Raw genomic sequence first — 21,429 nt, forward strand, 5'->3', positions numbered from 1 at the left:
ACAAACATTTTGGACTCATCGTTCCAGTTCATTTATTCACTTCACTTGCACAGAGCACAGAACACCTTTTCCTTTAAATATGTACCGATGTGTTTTTATTAGCCTCAACAGTACAATAAAATCAAGTGGTCCAATATAAATATTAACAGATTTAACTTCCTTTTGGAAATGATAGCCATCTACACTTGAACTGACCACTGCATCTATTGTGCCCTCTCTTCAACATATTGTCTCACTGTCTTCCCCTTGTTGCACAACCTCTTCAACTACTTCTTGTACTTCATCGGCCGCCCCTTCCTCCACTTCCACTTCTCTTGCTTTCTCATCAAGTGTCCCTTGCAAGGCCTCCTTCAGGGTCAGGCTAACGGCCTCAGAGTCCCTCACCACGCCCTGCTCTACGGACTTCTCTGGATGATGCCTCTGCAAATGCTTGACCACCTGGAACTTCTGTTTGGCTCTGTAGGAGCAGTAGCGACAGGAGAAAGGTTGCTGGTTGGTGTGTGAGAGGTAGTGATGTCTGAGACCCGCCGGCCACCGGAAGGCCTTGTGGCATTGGCCGCACGTGTATGGCCGATCGTCACTGTGTTGACGCTGGTGGGTCTTCAGTATAAAACTAGTCTTGAAGGCTTTGCCGCATTTCTCACAGACATAAGGGCGCACGTCACAGTGCTGCGTGTCCCGGTGGGCACGGAGAGCATCCGCTCTGTTAGTGCGGTAGTCACACTCATCACAGGCATACGGCTTGTCCCCTGCAGAGGACAAAGACATGTTTTTTTTCTCTTAACTTGTTAACTCACTTATAAAAACAAGTTAGAAAAGATATTATGTGTTACTAAACTTTACTTAACTTAACTTACTAAGCATTAATAATGATCATAGTTATCTAATCTTAAAAAGTACAAAGTATAACAATCAACATTGTTGCCTTTTTACCTGTGTGCTTGGTCATGTGGTACTTCAGCTGAGTCGCCCACTTGCATTTGTAGCCACACTGTGGACAAAGGTACTTCTTTTCATCTTGGTGAACCCTCATGTGAAGCTGAAAATGGATTACAAATCACAGAAAAATAAACATCTATCATTTTCATTTTCCTTGATTTTTGGAAACAGTCATATTATAGTAAATGGATTATATAAATTACTTTTGTTTATTATTATAAGGTAACGAGTCTATAACTTTTATTATAACTATATATATAACTGTATAATAACTCTTTCTATAACTATAACTTTTGATTTGATATGTACAAAAAGTGTACAAATGACATATTGTTTTATGGGGTCTATGTGTTGTACTATGTCTTTGCTGAGGACTGTAACTCCCTGGAGTCTCAGGCACATAACATCACCATAAAACCATGTGTTGATATGACACTTCAGTTATTTAAATTTTTTTACACAAACACATAAATAAATAAAAATGTTTGATACATTTCCTTTGGTTATTAAAGAATTGTGACCAAGACATGTACTGATTCCTGTAAAGAAAAGAATGAACCAATTGTATTGTATTTCATATGAAACACTACAGCACTACTAACTAACTTTAATCTTACAAACAATAAACTCATCCTCTAACTGAGCTTACCTTCAACCTGGACGGATCAGCACAGGTGTAACTGCACTGTTCACAGCTGTAAGGCTTCTCCCCAGTGTGTATACGGATGTGCCACGTGATCTTCTGCTTGTTCCGGGTTGAATACTCGCAGTCTGTGCATTTGTACAGACGCTTGCCTCCGTGTGAACGGAGGTGCTGCTCTAACACCAGCTGATGCCGACAAGCAAACTGACAGGAGGTGCATTTGAGAAGCTTGTCCTCTGGAGATCCCTCCTCGTGTTCATTCACAAGGTGCTGAGCTAACAGCTGCCTTGTTCTGGTAGCAAAGGGGCACAGGTGACACTGATGTGCCATGTGGGTTCTCTGATGAATCACAAGGCTTTCCTTTGTCCTGAAAGACTCCTGACAGGTGGTGCACTTTACCTGCGGGTGCTTGCTCTCTTGGTGGGTCTTCAGTGTGACCTCGCTGCTACATGTGAAGTCACACTGCTTACATGAGAAACACACCTGGAGCTGGTGCACACGTTTACAGTGGTTTCTTAGTGCAACTTCTGAACTGAACTGAGCCTCACAATGAGTGCAAGCATGGTGCAACTCCCCCGTGTGGCATCTGAGATTGTGCCGTCTTACATCGTCAAGCGTGTAGCCACTGAAGTCACAGAGCGAGCAGAAGTGTGTAGGTTGTTTGTCGTGGATGCGCATCTTATGCTGACGCAATTTGGTCACAGCACCAAAGGTTTTGTCGCACATATCGCAGCTGTGACGGCCGAGTCCTGTGTGAAGAGACTCATGCTCTTCCAAGCGATAGCGCCTTGTAGTGCTAAAAGGACAATATTGACAATGGTGAGGTTGCGCACCTTTGTGCTTGAGCGCAACATGTTGGGCCATGCATCGTTCTTGTTTACAGGTGAAAGTACAGTGCTGGCAATGCAAAAGTTTAGGTTTAGCAACACCAAACTTTTTTTTGTTATGGACATACAAGATGTGACGAGTCAAAGAAATTTTAGATTTGGCTACGAATGAGCACGTGCTGCACTGGATTTCATTTGGCTTCAAACAACCTCTCTTTTCATGACTGTCTAAAGCCCTTTTCTGGTTGCATTTAAATGCACAGCTTAGACAAGAGAAGATCTGATGTTTAGGAGGAACTTTCCCAGTTCTTTCATTGCGCTCTTCCACCACGTCCTCTTTTTCTTTGACAGACTTGTTACCGCACTCATCATCTGTTTCTGAAATTATCTGGTCCTCGTTTTTCCTTAAACTTTTTCTGCAGGTTGAGAGATGGCGTTCAACTGTTGCAAGCTTGACTGATGAAAAATTGCACAGCTTGCATTTGAATTTCCCATCGTTTTTTGTGTAAAGGGACTGCAGTGAAACCAACATTTGTTTAGTATTTAAAGATAACTGCTTTTTTCCTTTTTTGGTCTGAATTTTGTTTTGCCGATGTCCAGATTCACTGGATTTAAAAGCATTATGAACAAAGCCTTTAGATTTTGTTAAATTAGATGTATATGCTTCTTGATTATGAAATTCCTGATCATTTGAATCTGTGCAAATCCTATTTTGTGAAGATAGGGGCACTGTCTGATTGGGATTTGTTCCCTTATCCAGCTGTTTTGATCCTTCCTGACCTACAATAGAGTTGTCCTCTGTAGCCAAACATGTACTTGAAATTCCTACAAATGTTCTTGCTTTTCGCGGAAGTGCTGGGCACTTCTTTGCAAGGTGGCTATCAAGGCCTCGTTTCTGTTTGAACTGTGCACCACAGGCCTGGCACTTGTGTCCCTTTATCCTACCATGGCACAAAGCCTGGCAGTGGTACTTCAAAGTGGTCTCCTTACTGGTTACATAAGGACACTTGTCACATCGAAAAACGTCTTTAGTTGGCACCACAAGCATCTGCACCCGTCCCTCCAAAACCATGGCTTCTGCTTGGTCCTTGTCGTGCTTCTTCAGTGCTTTTAGACGGAGTTCAGATTCTAATGGCTGATTTTGCCCAGATGGAAAAGTAGAACTGATTGTCCCATCATCATCCTCCCCCTCAGGTGCTTGAGACTGCAGACACTCTGCAGGTTCAACTGGTTGAGTTGTATTATTCAGAGGCTCACAGTTGTCCTCCAAGTCACTTTGTTCACATTCTGCATCTGCCATAGCTACATTGTCTTCCTCTGATGAAGATGTGGAGAAGTCTGCCTTCTCTTGTGATATGTCAGGTGCATTACAGGTTAAATTGGGTGAGCTTGAAGTTTGATTTGCACAATGTTCTTCCTCATTTTGCAAAGAGGGGGTCTGATAGTCAGTGGTTGCCAGTGTCGTTAAAACAAGAGTACAGTACTCCTCAGGATTGTTCGCAGGTGGAGGACTATCTGAAATACCTTCATTGACAACTTCTTGAGACACAACATCAAAAACATCCACAGAATCAACAGTTTGTGAATCAGTTACAGTTTCTTTGCTGGCACTGTGATCTGCTGAACCAGGAAGATCAGATTGTTCTCTTTGAGATGGTGGAGGCCCTTCAGAAGTTGATTGTTCAGACTGCTCATGATCTGTTGAGGGCTTATTGTAAAAGTTCTGCAAGAACTCAGTTGAGTTCTTCTCCTTTTCCTTTGCAGCATAGTTCTCTAGCCAGGCTTTGTCCCCTGGTACGTACCCATGAGCTTTCTTCTTGTGCAGGAAGAGGCTGATGCTACTGAAGGAGGAATAAAAGCAGAGGGCACACCGAAACTCTTTCAGCTTGGTATGTTTGCAGTTCTCATGGTTTTGAAGGGCTTGTCTGTAGCAAGTAGTGTATGTGCAGTATTTGCACTTATAAACCGATGGCTGTTTGTCCTCTTCAGAATGTTTGGCCAACATGTGATTGCGAAGCTCATATTTGCGCTTGCAGGCATAAGCACAGATCTCACACATGAGTGATTTGGCCTGATGTCGTAATTTGTGGCTATTTAGCTGGTCCATGCGGTGACAGCGGTAGGAGCACTGATCACAGTGATACCTAGGAGAGGAGACAGGAAGTTCATTCATAACAACAGTAGTATATAGAATACTGCACACCCTTCTCCAGATCACACTATACAGAGCAGAGAGATAACGTCTGCACACTTTAATGCAAATTTCCTTTCATACTATCTAAATTATTACCAGTGTTTTCAGCGACCAAAGGATATAACTGCTTATAAACCTAGAAGTAAAGAGTAGATTTGTTTTATGGTAAAAAATGTTTGGGAACCACTGGAGTAGATGAACCTACTTTTGCAAATGCTGAAACCAATTAAAAAATTTTTATGGTGGCACTTGAGGAGGCTTCTCTATTGCTAATGTTGAGGTCATGGCAGAAAAAGGGGCAGCGGCTCTATCATTCAGTAGATTTGCTTCTCTTCAAAACTTTCCATCACTGTTTTGGTTCTTTGTTCTGGGTTATCTTCGGCATTACTTCACATTATGATATAGTGCTTAACTAACTATCTAACTCACTCGTGCATCTTGATCAATATGTAGCGTTACGCACGCACTTCCAATGCCCCAAAGGAACGCAAGATATGCAGGCTAGCGTGAATGCACAGTTAAAGTATTTTTGAGGGATCCCAGATGGAAACAAAGTAACAGGAGAGTCAGAGTGACGTAAATAAGTCACAGTTTGTACACTGTGCTCAGCAGCAAACACATAATTTTTTTAAATAATTCTCTCTACCCAGCAGGTTGTACAGGAAGCTACTGACGTATGTACCTGAGGTCTCCAGCATGTTTCCTCATATGGACATTCAGGTAGTGTTTCCATTTTGTGACGTATCCACATTCAGCGCACATAAAGTTCTTGTCGTCTGAGTGAGTGAGCATATGTTTAGAGAGGTAGGATTCATCTCGACACCTGAAGTCACACAGGTTACACTTGTGGGGCTTCTCACCTATTACAGAAAGAAAAAGACTAAATCAGGAGATGTCGTACCAAAAGCAGTAGCTCTTACAAGAGCTACCCCAACAACACATGTAAAAACAGAAGATGCTGTAAGGTGAAAATTAGATTAAATATTTATTCCCTTCTCACCACTGTGCATCAGCATGTGTCGCTTCAAGCCACGTTTATGTGAGGTCACGTAGTTGCACTGAGAGCAGTGATGGATCTTCTCGTTGGCGTGCAAATGTCCAATGTGCTGCTCAAACTCTACGGGGTTAAACGTGACAAAGGAGCAAAAGTCACAGCAAAGCTTGTCACTTCCTGGGTGACCATGGCGCTGGTGCTGGAGGAAGACTGTCTTATTGGAGCAAGAGAAGTCACACTTTGAGCAGTGGTAGGCAAGGTGCGTCCGATAATGAGCCTCCATGTCCGTCTCACTTTGAAAGACGGCACCACAGGCGTGATGACGACACTCTAAAGCCTTGACGCCATGCACTTCAGCAGTGTGTCTAAGAAGTTCTTTGCGCAAAGAACTCTGGAAAGAACAACCCTCTGGAAAACAGGCCAATGGCTTGTTGTCTGACAGGACGTTGTGCGTCTTCATGTGAGCCTTAAGCAACTTGCTCTGGCGAAAGCTTTGACCACAAGTGGGGCATGGATAGCTGTTTACGCCATCTTCTGCGTCTTCGGCATGCACGCTGACAAGGTGACGGCGGATTGCGTTCCGCTCCACGGCAGAATACTGACACAATTGGCAACGGTGAACCTTTTCACCTGCCTCACGGAGTCTATGTGTGCGTAGCTTGCTCTTGCTGGTGAAGTAACGCTTGCATGTGGGACACTGGAGACTGGGGTCAGGAAAATGTAAATGGAGGTGCTCTTGCAGGTGGGAGCGCATCTTGAAGCAGCGGCGACACTTGGGGCAGGTGTGGGTGCGATAGATGTGCTCTGATCCCTCTGCAAGGTACTCTGATGGCCAAGAACATTTGAAATTAATTTAAGTTTGTGATAAAGTAAGCATATTTTCCACTGACACATTAAAATGTTTGATAAATATTTGGTAAATCATTTGGTAGACATGTCGTAGTCTGATACAACATGACCCTCTAGTCGATGCACTGAACAAATCATCCCTTACTTATTTACATACTTCACAGATATTTGTTAATGATTGTATGATTAAATCATCTGAAATTATTTGTTTCCAATTCAATGGACCTTGTCCCACAGAGTGAAGACATTACGGATAAAAGTTTACTTTTGCATTGACTATTATACATTGGTTATTATTTTTTCTGTCACTTCTCTGTGCTTTCTTGTTACATTTAAACTTGATAACTACTCGGTAAGATCTACCAAGCAGATGGTGTGCATACCTTTGGATGGCAGTGGTGCAGCGTCCACTGCTGAAGGTTTCTCCCCTTTCACTGCCTTCCTCACTCTTTTAACTTTGGGCCTCTCTGGCTGTTCCTCATTCCTGTCATCTGGTAATGATGATGCATAACCTGGCTTGGATATCAGTTTTCTTTTTGGCCTGCCGGACACCCGAGGCTGGTGGCTTTCATTAGCGCATACAGCTGTGGCTGCAGTCTCGTTCCCTATAAACAGACAACATTTTTATGTAAAATCTACTTATGATCAGCGACAGAGCAGTAGAGTTATGGAAAACAAAATCATACCTGTGCTCTTTTTGAAAACAGAGCACAGATTCCGTGCAAAGACAAACAAGATTTCTGCATTTGTCCTCATAACTCCTTGCAGTGTCTGTTTACCTTGAGCACAAGTTGGCGGATGGTTGTGCTCCAAGAGGTGGTCACTCAGGCCTTTTTCATTTTGAGTGACGAACTGACACTGAAAGCAGCCGAAGGGCATGTGGTCCCGCAAGTGTCTCTCCATCTCACCCTGTTTGAGGAATGACGCTTTGCACGACTGGAGAGTGCAAGGAATAAGAGTGAGACCATGTGTGGACGTCAAGTGGGCTTGATATTCCTGACGCTCTGTGCTGCTGAACTGGCAGCCGTGCTCAGCGCAGGGGAACGGGCCTTTAGCGTCATGCCCACTGTGGATGGTTTTAAAGTGCCGTTTCAGGATAGCCGGTGTGGAAAAAGCCTCACTGCACTGAGAACACTTGTAGTTCCCCAGCTGTTTGTGACTGGAAGGAGTCGTCATCCTATCTGAACAGGGGTGAGAGACAAACAAGCCATTGTCTGAGAAACTCTGTCCACATTTTTCACATTGCTGTGTCTCCATTGTGTCTGGAAAAAAATAAACAGTACAGCACTTAGTTACAATGTGACAGACTTAAAAGCGGCATTTGTAACTCATGTTTTGCATTAATTTAATATCATTCATGTACACAATACATTATACTGTATAAGCTATTGTTCACATGTGTTAGTGTGTTGTTAGATATACCACCAACCAATACCTTTATATAGTGCTCTAATTACTAGTTTTTAATGTTTTTAATACTGAACTGGAAAGATTAGTTTAAATTGTTTTGCGATTATTGAGCCTGGAATAGTTGAATGCTCTAGTGTCTTTGTGCAAATTCAAAGATTGGTTAAATTATTAAGATGTCTTTGAATGCTTTAAATAGTGATACCACAACTCCTCCAACATATGTCTTATTATTGATATGTTGCAACTGATGGTTGGTGTCTCCGTGATGTTTTGTAACTATAGATGGTAGTATATTTTTTATTATCATTGTTTTGTGAATCATTGTATGTATGTTGTGTATCCGGGGCACCACAAAAAATCTTTTCAGCTCCATAATAAAGTAAAAACACAACACGGCTGTGAGGTTTGCAAATAGGGCTGCACGATATAGTAGAAAAAAGCATATTGCAACTATTTTAACAGATGTGTTTGATACGATTCACAGTCACTGGGAGTGATCATGTTTGCTATCACAATTTTAATTTTCCCCAAGAAAAAAACATTTAAAATGTTGATAATGTGACATTTTTTTGGGGGGAACTGTATAAAAAACAAACATCTTACATTTGGAGAACAAGATTTGTAGACCAGATCATCTCTGCAGCAGTACAGTGCTTCATTATAATGCTGTTTTGATTCCACCTTTATCAAAAATGTGCAAAATAAAGCAGCCCAAGTTGTAAATGCATTGTGAGAAGATCTTAAGAAATAGTAGTAATAATGTAATAACGACTAATATGTATAATTATATACATATATAACGTTTTACATACATGGTTGTAGCTATAAACACGGTGGTGCATTACAGTACAAACATAAATTCAACCTACTGCCTGGGTTTCCGTGGTCCATTCTATCTGAAACACACAAAACCAACAGTTATTAGTTTAACAGCATCCAGCTCGTAGGATCCGCCTTTACTGCTTTTAGTTAGAGAGTTGTTTTAAATCATACTAAAGTGGCAGTAGCTGTAATTTAACTTACTTTTTTTAATGATAATATAAACTAGTGGGATATCAATACGCTAACATCGTCGCTACCGCTAGCCGAGCTAACGTTAGCCTCTTGTCATTTTGCTCGCAAACTGTTCCGACTCTGAGTTCCTGCCATTGGTTCATGTCCCCGCTTCGCTCCGTATTGTCTACAGTAAAACTACACTAACCACCAAAACATGTATATTTGTTAGTTCTTGTCTTATCTTGCGAGCAAAATGATGTTAAGGCAACATTAATAGGGGAGGGGGAACGAATGTGTTTTGCGGGCAGTCGGAATGATATTTGTGAAACGCAGGACGTGTAACAGAGGTCGCTTCCAGTATATCCAAATAATGTACGCATGTGGGTTTTAGTTGGCTCAACAGTGGCATTTATAAAGGTATTGTCTATAAAAGTCTCCAAGATAGCAGCGTGAGATGAAGACAAAGAAGGCAAGTCGGTGGGATTTATAAGCAAATGATTTAATATGACCGGATGTTTCATTAGAAAGTAGCTGTTATTTTATTGCAGGACTCCCAGGTTGGAAGCATTGACAGTATATATATATAATGTTATATATAAGGGTTGAATGAGGTTTTTATACTGACTGGATATCAGTATAGAGTCTGGACTGTCACATAGATTAAATGAGGTTTCACTTTGTAGGTCTGTTCTCCTAAGAAGTGTTAGGACAACTATATAGTGTGTATATATTAGTGTGACTGGGGCTGTGCAGATATCAGCAACATGCCCCTGTCAGACTTTCTGGACGGCCTGAAGGACAACCCTTACTTTGGGGCCGGGTTTGGACTCGTTGGGGTTGGCACGGCGTTGGCAGTGGCCAGGAAAGGTGCCCAGGTGGGAATGATCTTCTTCCGCAGGAACTACATGATCACTCTGGAGGTCCCCAGCAGGGATAAGAGCTACCACTGGCTGCTGAGCTGGATCACCAAGCACGCCAAGCACACCCAGCACCTGAGCGTGGAGACCTCCTACCTGGCACATGAGAGTGGACGGGTCCACACGCAGTTTGACTTCCACCCAAGCCCTGGGAACCACATCATCTGGTCAGAGGAGTTCTCTAAATAGATTTAAACTTAATTCTGCATCTTACCAAAACGTTAACAAACTCATGAGCCCCTTTTTTAAAGCTGTACACGGATAATACTTCCATTTATTAATCTGCTCTGTCAACAGTACAACGTCTGACTCTGTCATTCGTTGTGGTCTGCAGGTATGGGAGGAAGTGGATCAGGGTGGAGAGGACCAGAGAGAAGCAGATGTTGGATCTGAACACAGGAACCCCGTGGGAGTCTGTAACCTTCACTGCTTTAGGCAGAGACAGACAAATATTCTTTAATATCTTACAAGAAGGTAAAGGTTTGACGCACAAATATTGCCTTGCCTTTGTGTTGCATCTCTTTACCATTCAGAGGTCATTTGAGTGCAGTTGTCAATCCTGTTTTTCAGCAAGAGAATTGGCCCTGAAGCAGGAAGAGGGACGTACTGTGATGTACACAGCCATGGGTGGAGAGTGGAGGCCCTTTGGGTTTCCACGGCGGCGCAGACCCCTCAGCTCCGTGGTCCTGGAGTCGGGCGTGGGTGAAAGGATCGTAGATGATGTGAAGGAGTTCATTGGAAACCCCAAGTGGTACACAGACAGAGGTAGAATAACTTACTCATCCAGTTTCTGTGGAAGCTGTCTTTGAGTTTATTTATTACCTGGTTATATATTTCACGTTTTTATATCCTGACAGTTATCGATGTGAGGTGTTTGTTATGAAATGTCTTTCTTGTTGGTGCATGAGAGAGGCAGTTGCCCAAACGTTTTGCAATCTTGTGCAAGTGCAGTTCCCCACGTGCTCTTGGATGCATCAAGGCACGCAGAGTTTATTCAAAGTGCTTCACATAAGACATAAAAGGCATTAAGACACAATGTAAAAGCAACATGTGACAATATTAAAATGGTAGTTAATAGTTAAATGGAACACTCTAAAAGAGGGTAAGATGTTGATTTAAAAAAGAGAGTTGTAGCAGACCTGTAGTTAACTTTCAAAGCAGTTCCTGCTCACTCTTACAGTACCAGGGGTCAAGAGCGTACCTTTAACAGAAACAAAACCATAGAAATGAATTACTGCCTGGTATGCCTGGAATGGAGGTAGTATGCTTGGAAAATGGTAGCATATGTGATTTGAAGTATGCAAAACAGCAGGAATGTTCCTAATAAATAACTTTTGCCTGCTTTAAAAAGCAAAATATGGTAGACTTTCCTGTGATTATCATCTGTATGACTATGTTAATGCCTTAATTAATGTTTGTTATGTCTATGAAGGCATCCCCTACAGAAGAGGATATCTGCTCTATGGTCCGCCGGGATGTGGAAAAAGCAGCTTTATGTGAGTGTGCTTTGGATTTCTTACCCTTCGGCTTTACCCATGTGAGTAAAAGACAGACTGTATGTCAAGTACTTATGTACAATTTCATCTACGTCTTTGTAAATCATTATATTTCAGCACGGCACTGGCGGGCGAGCTGGGCTACAGCATCTGTCTGATGAGTCTGAGTGACCGCACCCTTTCAGATGACCGTCTGAACCACCTGCTGAGCGTGGCGCCGCAGCAAAGCATCATACTGTTGGAGGATGTAGATGCAGCCTTTGTCAGCCGAGACCTGCTTCCCACAGAGAGTAAGTAGCACCTATTTACATTCACTCCTAAGATTTTCATTTATGTATCAGCTTATATTTTGGGGTTTATAAGAGGGGATATTTTGTGAAGCTGTGACTACTCAGACAGACTCTGTCTTTGTATTTGATTCTGTTTTGAGGGTGACTTTTAAATTCCTGTTGCCTTTGCCTCTCAGACCCTCTGGCCTACCAGGGAATGGGAAGACTGACTTTTAGTGGCCTGCTGAATTCTCTGGACGGAGTGGCTTCATCTGAGGCCAGAATTGTTTTTATGACGACCAACTTCATTGACAGGTATTGTTGTAAGAGAATTGTTTTATTTTTTATATTGCACAGCCAAAAAAGAAAAAGTAAAAAACATCAGCCATAATAAACATACAACAGAGCAAAAATCAGTGACTCTGATGTTTAAGAAAAGTCAGGACATCCACAAAGACCTTTTAACATTATCACATTGAAGCAACCCGCTCTATTTGGTCTTTTTTACAACGCTGCTCCTAGGTCAGTTCTACCAATCTTGTCCACCTTCGTAAATGATATCATTAAATACTAAAGAGAGAGATATTTTTCTCAGGAGTTGGTAGAGTCCAAAAAGAGTTTAAAAAGAGAGACTAAATATATTACTCTATAATTAAGAGTAAACTATAATTTAAACTCCAATTACTCAGTTCCATTAATACATTTTAAAATGGACATTCCTTTTTATCAGAGCTACCCAAATGTGTTCTTTGACATTTCACAGGTAAGTTTTACACACATTTAGTATTTTCTGTGACATTAACTGTCCGTGTTGCTTGTAATCTCTGCACGCAGGTTAGACGCAGCACTGATCCGACCTGGCCGTGTTGACGTGAAGCACTACATTGGTCACTGCACTCACTGGCAACTTACGCAGATGTTCCGGCGGTTCTACCCAGACGAGCCTGCCTCTGAAGGAGAGCGCTTTGCAGAGCGTGCGTTAGCAGCCCGCTCTGAGATCAGTCCTGCCCAGGTGCAAGGACACTTTCTGCTGCACAAAATGGACCCTGCAGGATCTATAGACAATGTTGCGCAAATACAAGAATGACAGGACTGAAGACTGATTACTGAATAAAGAGAAACATGAGAAACATTAGTAAATATTTTTTATTGATCAATAAAATAAATACTTTTCTGTTCAGTACATTCCATCTTACCATCTTGGACTATCACAGAGTGCCCTTGAGCAAGGGACTGAAGCAAAAGGGTTTTGAAAACACAGAATGCAAAGCAAATCTTTTCTCATGTGCAACCTGCATCCAGCAGACCATGATTCAGAATGAAGGTTCTACTATAAGTTCATTAATTTAATTTAATATTAAGTTTATATTAATACACAGACTAACATGACAACAGCAACATAATCGCCATCTCACATTATCTTACATCTGCTTGTATCTATCACACTTGACAGCTCAGTTAACCTTCATTTAGTACATCCACTGCTTGTGTCTCTTCCTCTTCAACATTTCAACTTCATTCAGTGCTTCATCAGAAACCTTTTTCACTTCCATTTGAACTGTTTTAGTATTTCACCTATTAGTTTCAACTCCAAAATTTCAACAGCAAGCATGTAAATGTTCTTTAAAAAATGTAGGCTTTTCTCCCTCCCCACCAAAGAACACAGGCCAAAATACAATGAAGAAACAACTAAGTGCTTTCCAAGAAGTACATACCCAGAACAAAAGTTATCTATTTTATTTTATTATATAATCAAGATAAAGCCAAAGAAAATAGTTTTAACATTATTTGTGCAATGTGCAATCTCTGAGAGTTTGAGACTTATAGTGTAAGTGCAAGTTATTGTGTAACTGAATCTTTAGTTTTAGCTTATTCTCAAGATTATAATATCTGATACTTGACCTAATGTACATGTCATCGTGGATCACATATTTGTATATTCTCTACAAAATCTTGTTTTCAGGAACATTAACTTGTTATTTAGTGGTTTTTTTTGTTGGTATCCTTTTATGTAAGTACAATCACAAGAATATGTTTACCATACATTTTAGTAGTGAACTATTACTCAGAATTACAGTGTTTTTCTACTTGCCAGCGCAGTAAAAGTGGAGTTTCAGAAATGTTATTATGCACCACAGATATGTAAGGTTGGAATGGCCCTTGGAGCCTGGTTGACCCTTGTGCTAGTTAATGAAGATGGCTCCTCCCTGTTGCTGCTGGTCTCTCAGATGCAACAGGACTCCTGTGTATTTGCTAGTCTGCTCTCGTCATGGCTGCATGGCTGTCCCGGACTGTGGCTTGGAGGAATGGGAGCTGGCTGCTGCCGTGCCCTGTGGCTGTGGTCCAGGTCTGCTCCAGGGGGGTGGAAAGCACCTCCTCTGCCCCGGGGTCCCTCTCTACCTTGCAGGACAAGCTTCGGACAGTAGAGGACCTCCCACGTGCCGGCTTCTTGGAGCTGATGTACAGACTGTTTTTTCAGGGTTACTACAAACGTATACATGAGCTACAGGTATGCCATTGTCTCTAGGTGACGATCAGGAGGTCTAAGCCACAGTGATGCATGGTTGTTTTAATCAGTTGCATGCTTTCTATATGATACAAAAATCCCTGATATAACTTTGCTGTGGTTGCTGTGGTTGCTGAGTTGACCTGCTGACAATTTTGATAATTTGTTGGAGGGAGTAGGATGTGTTAGGAGTGAGACAATGCATAATAGAAAATGTCAGGCTGGTTGCCTTATCAACCGCTGCAAACAACAGCTAGTCTCAGCTGACCCGCATAGAGGAGAGGATAGTTTGCCCTCTCTGTAGGATCACGTTCTGTGAGGTGAACAGCCTTCAGGTATGCTGTCACTTGCTTTATAAATGTGGAATGTATATATTGTTGTATTGCACAACACAGTATATTTGACAACTTTGTTGTTTCTAACATGTTACAGGCTTCTATGGAACAGCAGATAAAGTTGTTATATTTATTCTTCTTATCTCATGCGTTATGAAACTGCTTACACACAGGTTTCTCTGTTAACTCTGTTTTCCATTCACTTTTCCCACCATCAGATCTATGAGAAACAGAAATATGGTCCCATGTACGTAGATTCAACGAAGTCAGTGTGCATAAACACTCCAAAGCTGCTGGAGGAAGTCATGAGGAATGATGAAAAGTTCCCTTCCCGAGGAGACATGTCCCTGTGGCAAGAGTACCGCAACTTAAGAGGATTTGGTTATGGGCCTTTCACAGAGTAAGAAGACTGTATGATGTGCATATTCATTCCCATTTCCCTGTGACCACTGTCCCACTTGTAATACTTTATTTCCAGGGCTAAGTCATGTCATGTGAGGGGGATGGATTGATTGTGAGCTGGGCTGTTGTTTAAATCCTCAGCAGTCTTTGCTTACTGGGAAATGCATTTAACATATTTTAATTAAAATAGGCATCTGAAGTCAACTCAGTTTAGCAAAGAATCAGCCTGACTGATAAATCAGCTGGGCTTGAAATGGTGAATATGATAGTTGATAAGTCAAAAGAAATTTCAGGATTCTTAGAGAGATTGTTCCAAATATGTGTAAAAAAAGCAACAAAGTTCATTACAAAACTTGGGATCAGTTGTGTGACAAAATATTTTCAATTAAAGGATTGAGATCATGAGAAGTTATTTTAAAGAAGAACACAGAGCTACAGCTACTATATAGCCCATTATAGCTAATATCCCTTTAAAGGTCCTGTGTGTAACATTTTGGAGGATCTATTGGCAGAAATGGAATGTAATTTTCATTGGGAAATAACACTTGTTTGCTTTCTTAGAGGAAAAGATTGATACCACTGTCATGTCTGTATGATATGAAGCTACAGCCAGCAGACAGTTAGTTTAGTTGATCATAAGCTACTGAAACATTCTCGTTGCTAGTGTCCACACATAGTCTCTGTAGTTGGAGATACCACTATTCCCTCTATTCAGAAGAAGCCATGTGCTACCTTTCATTCTTGTACAGAATTCATAAACATATAATAAGTAAAAGTAGACATTTTGCATGCGAGACATTTTAATATGTCACAGTGGTAAAAGCAAAAGGTGTAAATAGTCAAATTAATGAAAACCACCATCGGTTGTCCCTAAGTGCAGACTAGGAGGCGTCTCAGTACAAAAAGGCTTATGGATTAGTCAGGCACGCAAAGTCTTAACCAGAGCATGCAGCCTAAACAAGCAAACAAATCAGACAGGGAGTCGGCACAAAAGTCCATAAGGCAGACAAGGTTCAAGAAAACAAAATAGAGAAACAAACAACACTTTTTGTTACTTAAGAATGAGCCATTTTTATACAGACCCACACGTCGCCTTTCAAGTAGTCCGCCATGTTGAACCACCATGTTTCTACAATAGCTCAGAAAGGCCAAAGCAAACACTGGCTGTAGATGGGGCCTGACGCGAATGATGTTCAGTTAGTTGCAAATCTGCAACTTCACCCCTAGATGCCACTAAATCCTACACGATACGGACGATATTCCCAATGTAAGGTCTTAGTTAATCCTACAGTAAATACAACTAATCTCTGGTGTCTACTTTTTATTTTAACTAAACGTCAGTTTTGGTATTGATGTCATAAACACAGGGACAAATACAAAGCTCACATTTGGAAACCTTTTGGAAAGCATGAAAAAAGATGTGTCAGCTTTGTTTTTGTTTCTCATTGCGAGTCCATTTCTGTTCCCAGGAATGGAGAGAGGTGGTACGACCTCAGGGTGGTGCTGAACAAGCGCATGTTGCATCCAAAGGATTCTGCACAGTATGGTGATGTTCTCAATGACACTGTTACAGACTTCATGAAGAAGATGTGCTACCTGCGTCAGTGCAGCCCCACAGGAGATCTGGTGACCAATATAGCCAATGAGCTCTATTGTTTCGCACTAGAGGGTACGTCGAACATGGTGGCGCTCAGTGCAAAATCAACTGCAATGTGCATAATCTTGAAACAGATGTCTGCATATGAATGGAAAATATGTAGGCAAAGGACAAGATTTTGGTATCGGAAGTGTTGTTTGTAGTCCAAATAGTATTGACCAATCATGGTAAAATCATACTAAATCAAAATAAAGCTTTTTGTTTTCTGGCCTTGATGAATCAATAATTAAAATTTAAATCATATGGTTGCCTTTTATGCTTTTTTTCTGTAACTTTTCAACTTTTTTCAACTAAAACTATGGGATAATAATTTTGCAGATCAAATCATTTCTTTTTCTTATCCTAATTCTTAACCTTCGCCTCTCAGCTATTGCCTCCATACTGTTTGAGAAAAGGCTTGGGTGTCTGGAAAAGGAAATCCCTGCAGGCACGCAGGACTTCATCAACGCCATAGCCAAGATGTTCTCCAATGACATGATTGTGATGTTGACGCCCAAGTGGAGCCGCAGTCTACTGCCCTACTGGGGGCGCTACATTGCAGGCTGGGATGGCATCTTCAACCTTGGTGAGTTGTGAAGGAGAGAAGTTGAGTCCCAGCTGAAGTGTGTTGTAGTGATGTGAGTGTCTTTCTTGTGGATCTGCTGCTAGCATTAGTGCTAAGATTACAACTTCAACAATCTACTCCCACTATTCTGTTGCTCCACATTTATGAGTAATGATGACAGAAACAACAGTAGCATAGCGCTTCAGTAAGCAAAGTCAAAGTGTACTGTGAAATTCTGTGTGACTAAATTGTGGACATTATGCACAATTGAGTTCTTCTAACTGAAAAAGGTGTATTGTTTCATATCAGGATCATTACCAGTATCAGCATCATGCCCTCTTTAGTTAAACATTTTGGGAAATATGTTGATATGAAGCTACGGCCATCAGATGGTTAGCTTACCCACACCGATCCCCTGGTTAAACCACGAGTTGTTTTTACACTTTGGCTTTTGTAGACATAAAAGAAAATATAATGTGTTAATTAGTGAGCTTTAGTGAACTTTGTCACCTTTCTGAGCTGTTTCCGGTCTTGGGTTGTAGCTGCAGTTTTAGTGTATAGACATGAGAGTGGTGTCAATCATTGACAAGAAAAGTATCATACTAATTACCTTATATTTTAACTTTAAAATGAGGTATAAATTGTTGTTTTATTTGATGATGAGAGTGATCTTCACTTCCGTTTCTGCATTTATTTCAGCTAAAAAGTCGATTGACCAGAAGATGGAGGTCATTCAGCGGCGTTTGGACAACAACCAGGAAGTGGAGGGCGAATACCTAACATACCTCCTCTCAAACACTCAGATGAGCACTAAAGATGTGTATGGCAGCATCGCTGAGCTTCTATTAGCTGGAGTGGATACGGTAAATGTGATTCTCTGCACCAATCTCTACAGAATTATTTTGTCATGATCGCCTGCAGACTCAAGCCAGGTTTTAAGGCTGCTATTTAAATCCCTCATTATTCTTCTGCATATACGTGAGTTATATATTTGTAGAGGTGTGTATCTCTGTGCCTGTTTACTTAATCACCTTTTTGTTTTTGTCAAGACCTCCAATACCCTCACATGGACTTTGCACCTGCTCTCCATGCACCCTCAAAATCAGGACATACTTTATAAAGAGGTGTCCACATTGGTACCGGCAGACCGGATACCCACTGCTGCGGAAGTCACACAGATGCCGTATTTAAGGGCGGTTGTCAAGGAATCAATGAGGTACAAACATGATACAGAGAAGGTGATCTAGATTCAAGGGTCCACTCTCTGTATCATAATATTTCGCACATTGTCTGTTTGTACTCTTATATCTTCTCTTGCACCAGTTAGCAACAACAACCAGCTCAAACCACACCAAATGAAATGATTCGTTCTTGTTTTGCAGGATGTACCCAGTGGTTCCTCTGAACGCCAGAGTGATTGCAGACAAGGATGTTACAATTGGTGGATATCAATTTTCAAAGAATGTGGGTCTGCTTTTTGAACCATTATTAGACGTTTTATACTTTTTTTGTTCATAATTGTATTATAACTTCATTATATTGCAAAGAGAAACCTATGTTTAGTAGAAGAAGTTTAAAGTATTACTTCTCGAACCATAACACAAATTTTAGCACATACATGAGCTTAGGCTTTCCTTCATTTGATCAGAGTTTCAGTGTTTTATCTCTTGACTGCTGTTTCTCCAGACCTCTTTCAGGTTTTCTCAATATGCCATCAGTCATGATGAGGACACATTCCCAGAGCCGTACACGTTTATGCCGGAGAGGTGGCTCCGGGACGGCCGTGAGAGGCCAAACGCCTTTGGCACCCTCTCGTTTGGCTTCGGAGTGAGAGGATGTGTCGGTCGCAGGATTGCTGAGCTTGAGATGTATTTGGTTCTGTTTCGGGTAAGTGACAAGTGGGAAAGCTTGATGCCATCAAAAAACAGTGAAACACTGCTTTGAAATCAGGCACAGATGTTGGTTGGATACATAATTGTATTTTTTAATTATTATATATATTCTTTATTATTATTTGGTCAATTATTCTTTGCACAGCCTAAGGATATTCCTATTAAATCCCCTAAAACTTGGTAGTAGTAATATAATTCCATAACATTTAACACAAGTTGATTGTGAAAATAAGCTTTAAAGGGCATATTTTTGGAATTGACTACCAGAAAAACTCAAAAGAGTATACTGAGTGTAATTATATTTGGATGAAAACATGGCTACTGTGTGTGCAGATCATACACCAGGTGATTTCACGATTAGAATACTTTTAAAGCTGCATTAACTGTTTTTTGGCCACATGTGGGCATCGGAACAAGCAGAAAACCATGATTCATAACCACAACATAAAGTTGTTATTGTTATTGCATATATAGCAAACAGTTGCAGACACAGAGCATTATATATTGTGTTTATGGCTACCTGACAACTTTAACTCCACAAGCACAAACTGCTGTGAAAAATATCTAGCTACAAGATGTTCCAGTATGTAGGGGGGAAATTAATGATTTGCAGCCTTTTAATTGTGCAAACAGTTTGCTGTCCTGGATCTGAGAAGCACCCTAATTAGCTTCACAATGCTGAAAGACAAAATAACCCAAAGCAATGAGTCAAAAATGATCCATCCAAGTTTCTGTGTAATTAATGCAAAAACTTGGAGGCCATGGCCTCATTCAGCCAGGTTGAATAATAAAGTGACTTCGGCAACACCTTTTTTTTTTTCCTCCAGCTAATCAGGCAGTTTGAAATCAAACCAGACCCGACGATGGAAGAACTGAAATGCATCTGCCGCACTGTTCTGATACCAGACAAACCACTGAGCCTATACTTTGTGGACAGAGGAGGGGACAGTGCAGCTTGATTTGCTTTGCATATAGGATCGAATTAAAATGTTCCATGTCAATAAAACATTTTTGTATATATTTCTAAGAATGAACATCATGCTTTTTTAAACAATGGGATAAGAAATGTGAAAACAGTAATAATGTGGTGATATGGATTTCTTGGAAACTTTTTATGAAATTTCCTTCCTGTTGTTGTGTAGCGAAGTGTCATGCTCTCAGGCTTCAGGCTCCATACTTGGAATAAAGAGTTAAATAATACTTTATAATCAGTATTTTGGTGTTTCTTACTTGTACCTGGCTCATCTAAAGTTGGCAATGCATTTTGTGGCGTGATAATTATTCACGGCACTTTTTACAAATGGAGGCAAGAATCTATTTAAAGCATCTGAATTATGTTTTCATTGTGTGTGTGAACTGAAAGTGGATAAACTCCAGCCTCATTTTCATTCCTTTCATAGCAAATAAAGTGTATCATCTGATTACCTTTCACCTTGTATAGCGCAATAAAGCCTTGTATCTTGTATTCATTGCTGAAACGTACATTGCTGCACTGAAATAAATCAGGCATATGATACATTTGAAGAGCAATGTCCATTATTTCTGTGTATATGAACACATAAATGGATTTTGTCCAGTGATATAAAGGAGAAGTGTGTGTTAAACAAAAGAGGAACAGCTAAAGGAATGTTGTTTATTAGAAACTGAATCCACTTGTACGTCTGGCCTTTCTTTTGTGTGTTCTACATTATTCATTCTCTACTCTGAAAGTCAATGAGGCGGAGGCTGACATTTTAAAGGTGACTGATAACACCCTCTTGTAGGCAAACATGCCAGTGTCATGCATACAATGACCCACGTGAAGAAGGGATACACACCACGAATCACCACTAAAACACGTAATAACATAACTGACAGTTCTTAATTACTATAATGGCTCTGATCCATTCTGGTCCTTCTATATATGTTATATGGCAACATCTTCCTCTTTATTTCTATCTGTATTAGTCCTGAATACATTTAAGACTACAGACTCATCAGGCAATGTTGCAACAGTATTTCATACTGAGATTTAACAATAATATTATAATTTAAATAATAATAATTTCTACCAAGATGGCAGCCTGTGTCTTGGCCTTTTCTGTTTTTCATTTATTTCTTCACCCACTTTATGCATATTCATTCAACATTTATTCCTTTGGATTATTTGTATTATTATTATTTTGTACAATTTACAGAAACATTTTTTTTATTATAGACAGTTTATGTTTGTTACTTTTTGATAATATTTATATATTCACCTATTTTTATAATAGATAATAAAAGTAAACAAAAATAGATAATACATCTATGTTTATTTTTACCTATATTTGTTCAGTGATGTCCTCTTTGTTTGTTGTATGTCTACTTTTAGAGGAACTGTGTGTAACATTGAGAGCAAATTCTTTGTATGCGAACATATAATTAGCCAATAAAGCTGAATTTGAATAATGAGAGTTATGTGGATTATATAAAAGTGTCTTTATATGTGTTAACATATAGGAAAAGGGGCTCTCTCTCTCTCTCTCTCAATTCCCACCTGCTAACAACATGCAATACCAACACAAAACGGTTAAAAAG

General features: G+C 40.5%; 3 protein-coding genes across 4 annotated transcripts; 2 read left to right on the top strand and 1 right to left on the bottom strand.

Annotated features, from left to right (window-relative positions):
- Positions 1-72: 72 nt before the first annotated feature.
- Positions 73-8,248, bottom strand: znf142 (zinc finger protein 142). Its single transcript, XM_035676403.1, has 7 exons — positions 7,226-8,248; positions 6,830-7,051; positions 5,604-6,422; positions 5,286-5,463; positions 1,589-4,553; positions 934-1,039; positions 73-749 (listed from the first exon to the last, which is right to left on the bottom strand). Exons 1-7 carry the CDS (start codon positions 7,701-7,703, stop codon positions 220-222), a joined length of 5,298 nt encoding a protein of 1,765 aa, XP_035532296.1. The 5' UTR covers positions 7,704-8,248; the 3' UTR covers positions 73-219.
- LOC118338937 (mitochondrial chaperone BCS1) lies at positions 7,501-12,695 on the top strand. 2 transcript variants are annotated; one of them, XM_035676406.1, is made up of 8 exons: positions 7,501-7,637; positions 9,751-9,936; positions 10,104-10,243; positions 10,340-10,534; positions 11,202-11,265; positions 11,383-11,555; positions 11,732-11,849; positions 12,369-12,695. In XM_035676406.1, exons 2-8 carry the CDS (start codon positions 9,758-9,760, stop codon positions 12,619-12,621), a joined length of 1,122 nt encoding a protein of 373 aa, XP_035532299.1. In that variant the 5' UTR covers positions 7,501-7,637; positions 9,751-9,757; the 3' UTR covers positions 12,622-12,695. The 2 variants fall into 2 exon arrangements, with proteins under 2 accessions (XP_035532299.1, XP_035532298.1); XM_035676405.1 differs by lacking the exon at positions 7,501-7,637 and having other exon boundaries at positions 9,122-9,936.
- Positions 12,696-13,772: 1,077 nt separating this feature from the next.
- LOC118338748 (sterol 26-hydroxylase, mitochondrial) lies at positions 13,773-20,372 on the top strand. The gene is made up of 9 exons (XM_035676059.1): positions 13,773-14,043; positions 14,594-14,775; positions 16,247-16,446; positions 16,802-16,999; positions 17,678-17,841; positions 18,028-18,194; positions 18,361-18,442; positions 18,665-18,865; positions 19,698-20,372. The coding sequence occupies exons 1-9, from the start codon at positions 13,804-13,806 to the stop codon at positions 19,827-19,829; spliced, it is 1,566 nt and encodes a 521-aa protein (XP_035531952.1). The 5' UTR covers positions 13,773-13,803; the 3' UTR covers positions 19,830-20,372.
- Positions 20,373-21,429: the final 1,057 nt, after the last annotated feature.

The sequence above is a fragment of the Morone saxatilis genome, unplaced genomic scaffold (assembly GCF_004916995.1).
Source record: "Morone saxatilis isolate NCDOM2014 unplaced genomic scaffold, NCSU_SB_2.0 Contig5, whole genome shotgun sequence".
In the NCBI taxonomy this organism is placed as follows: Eukaryota; Metazoa; Chordata; class Actinopteri; family Moronidae; genus Morone; species Morone saxatilis.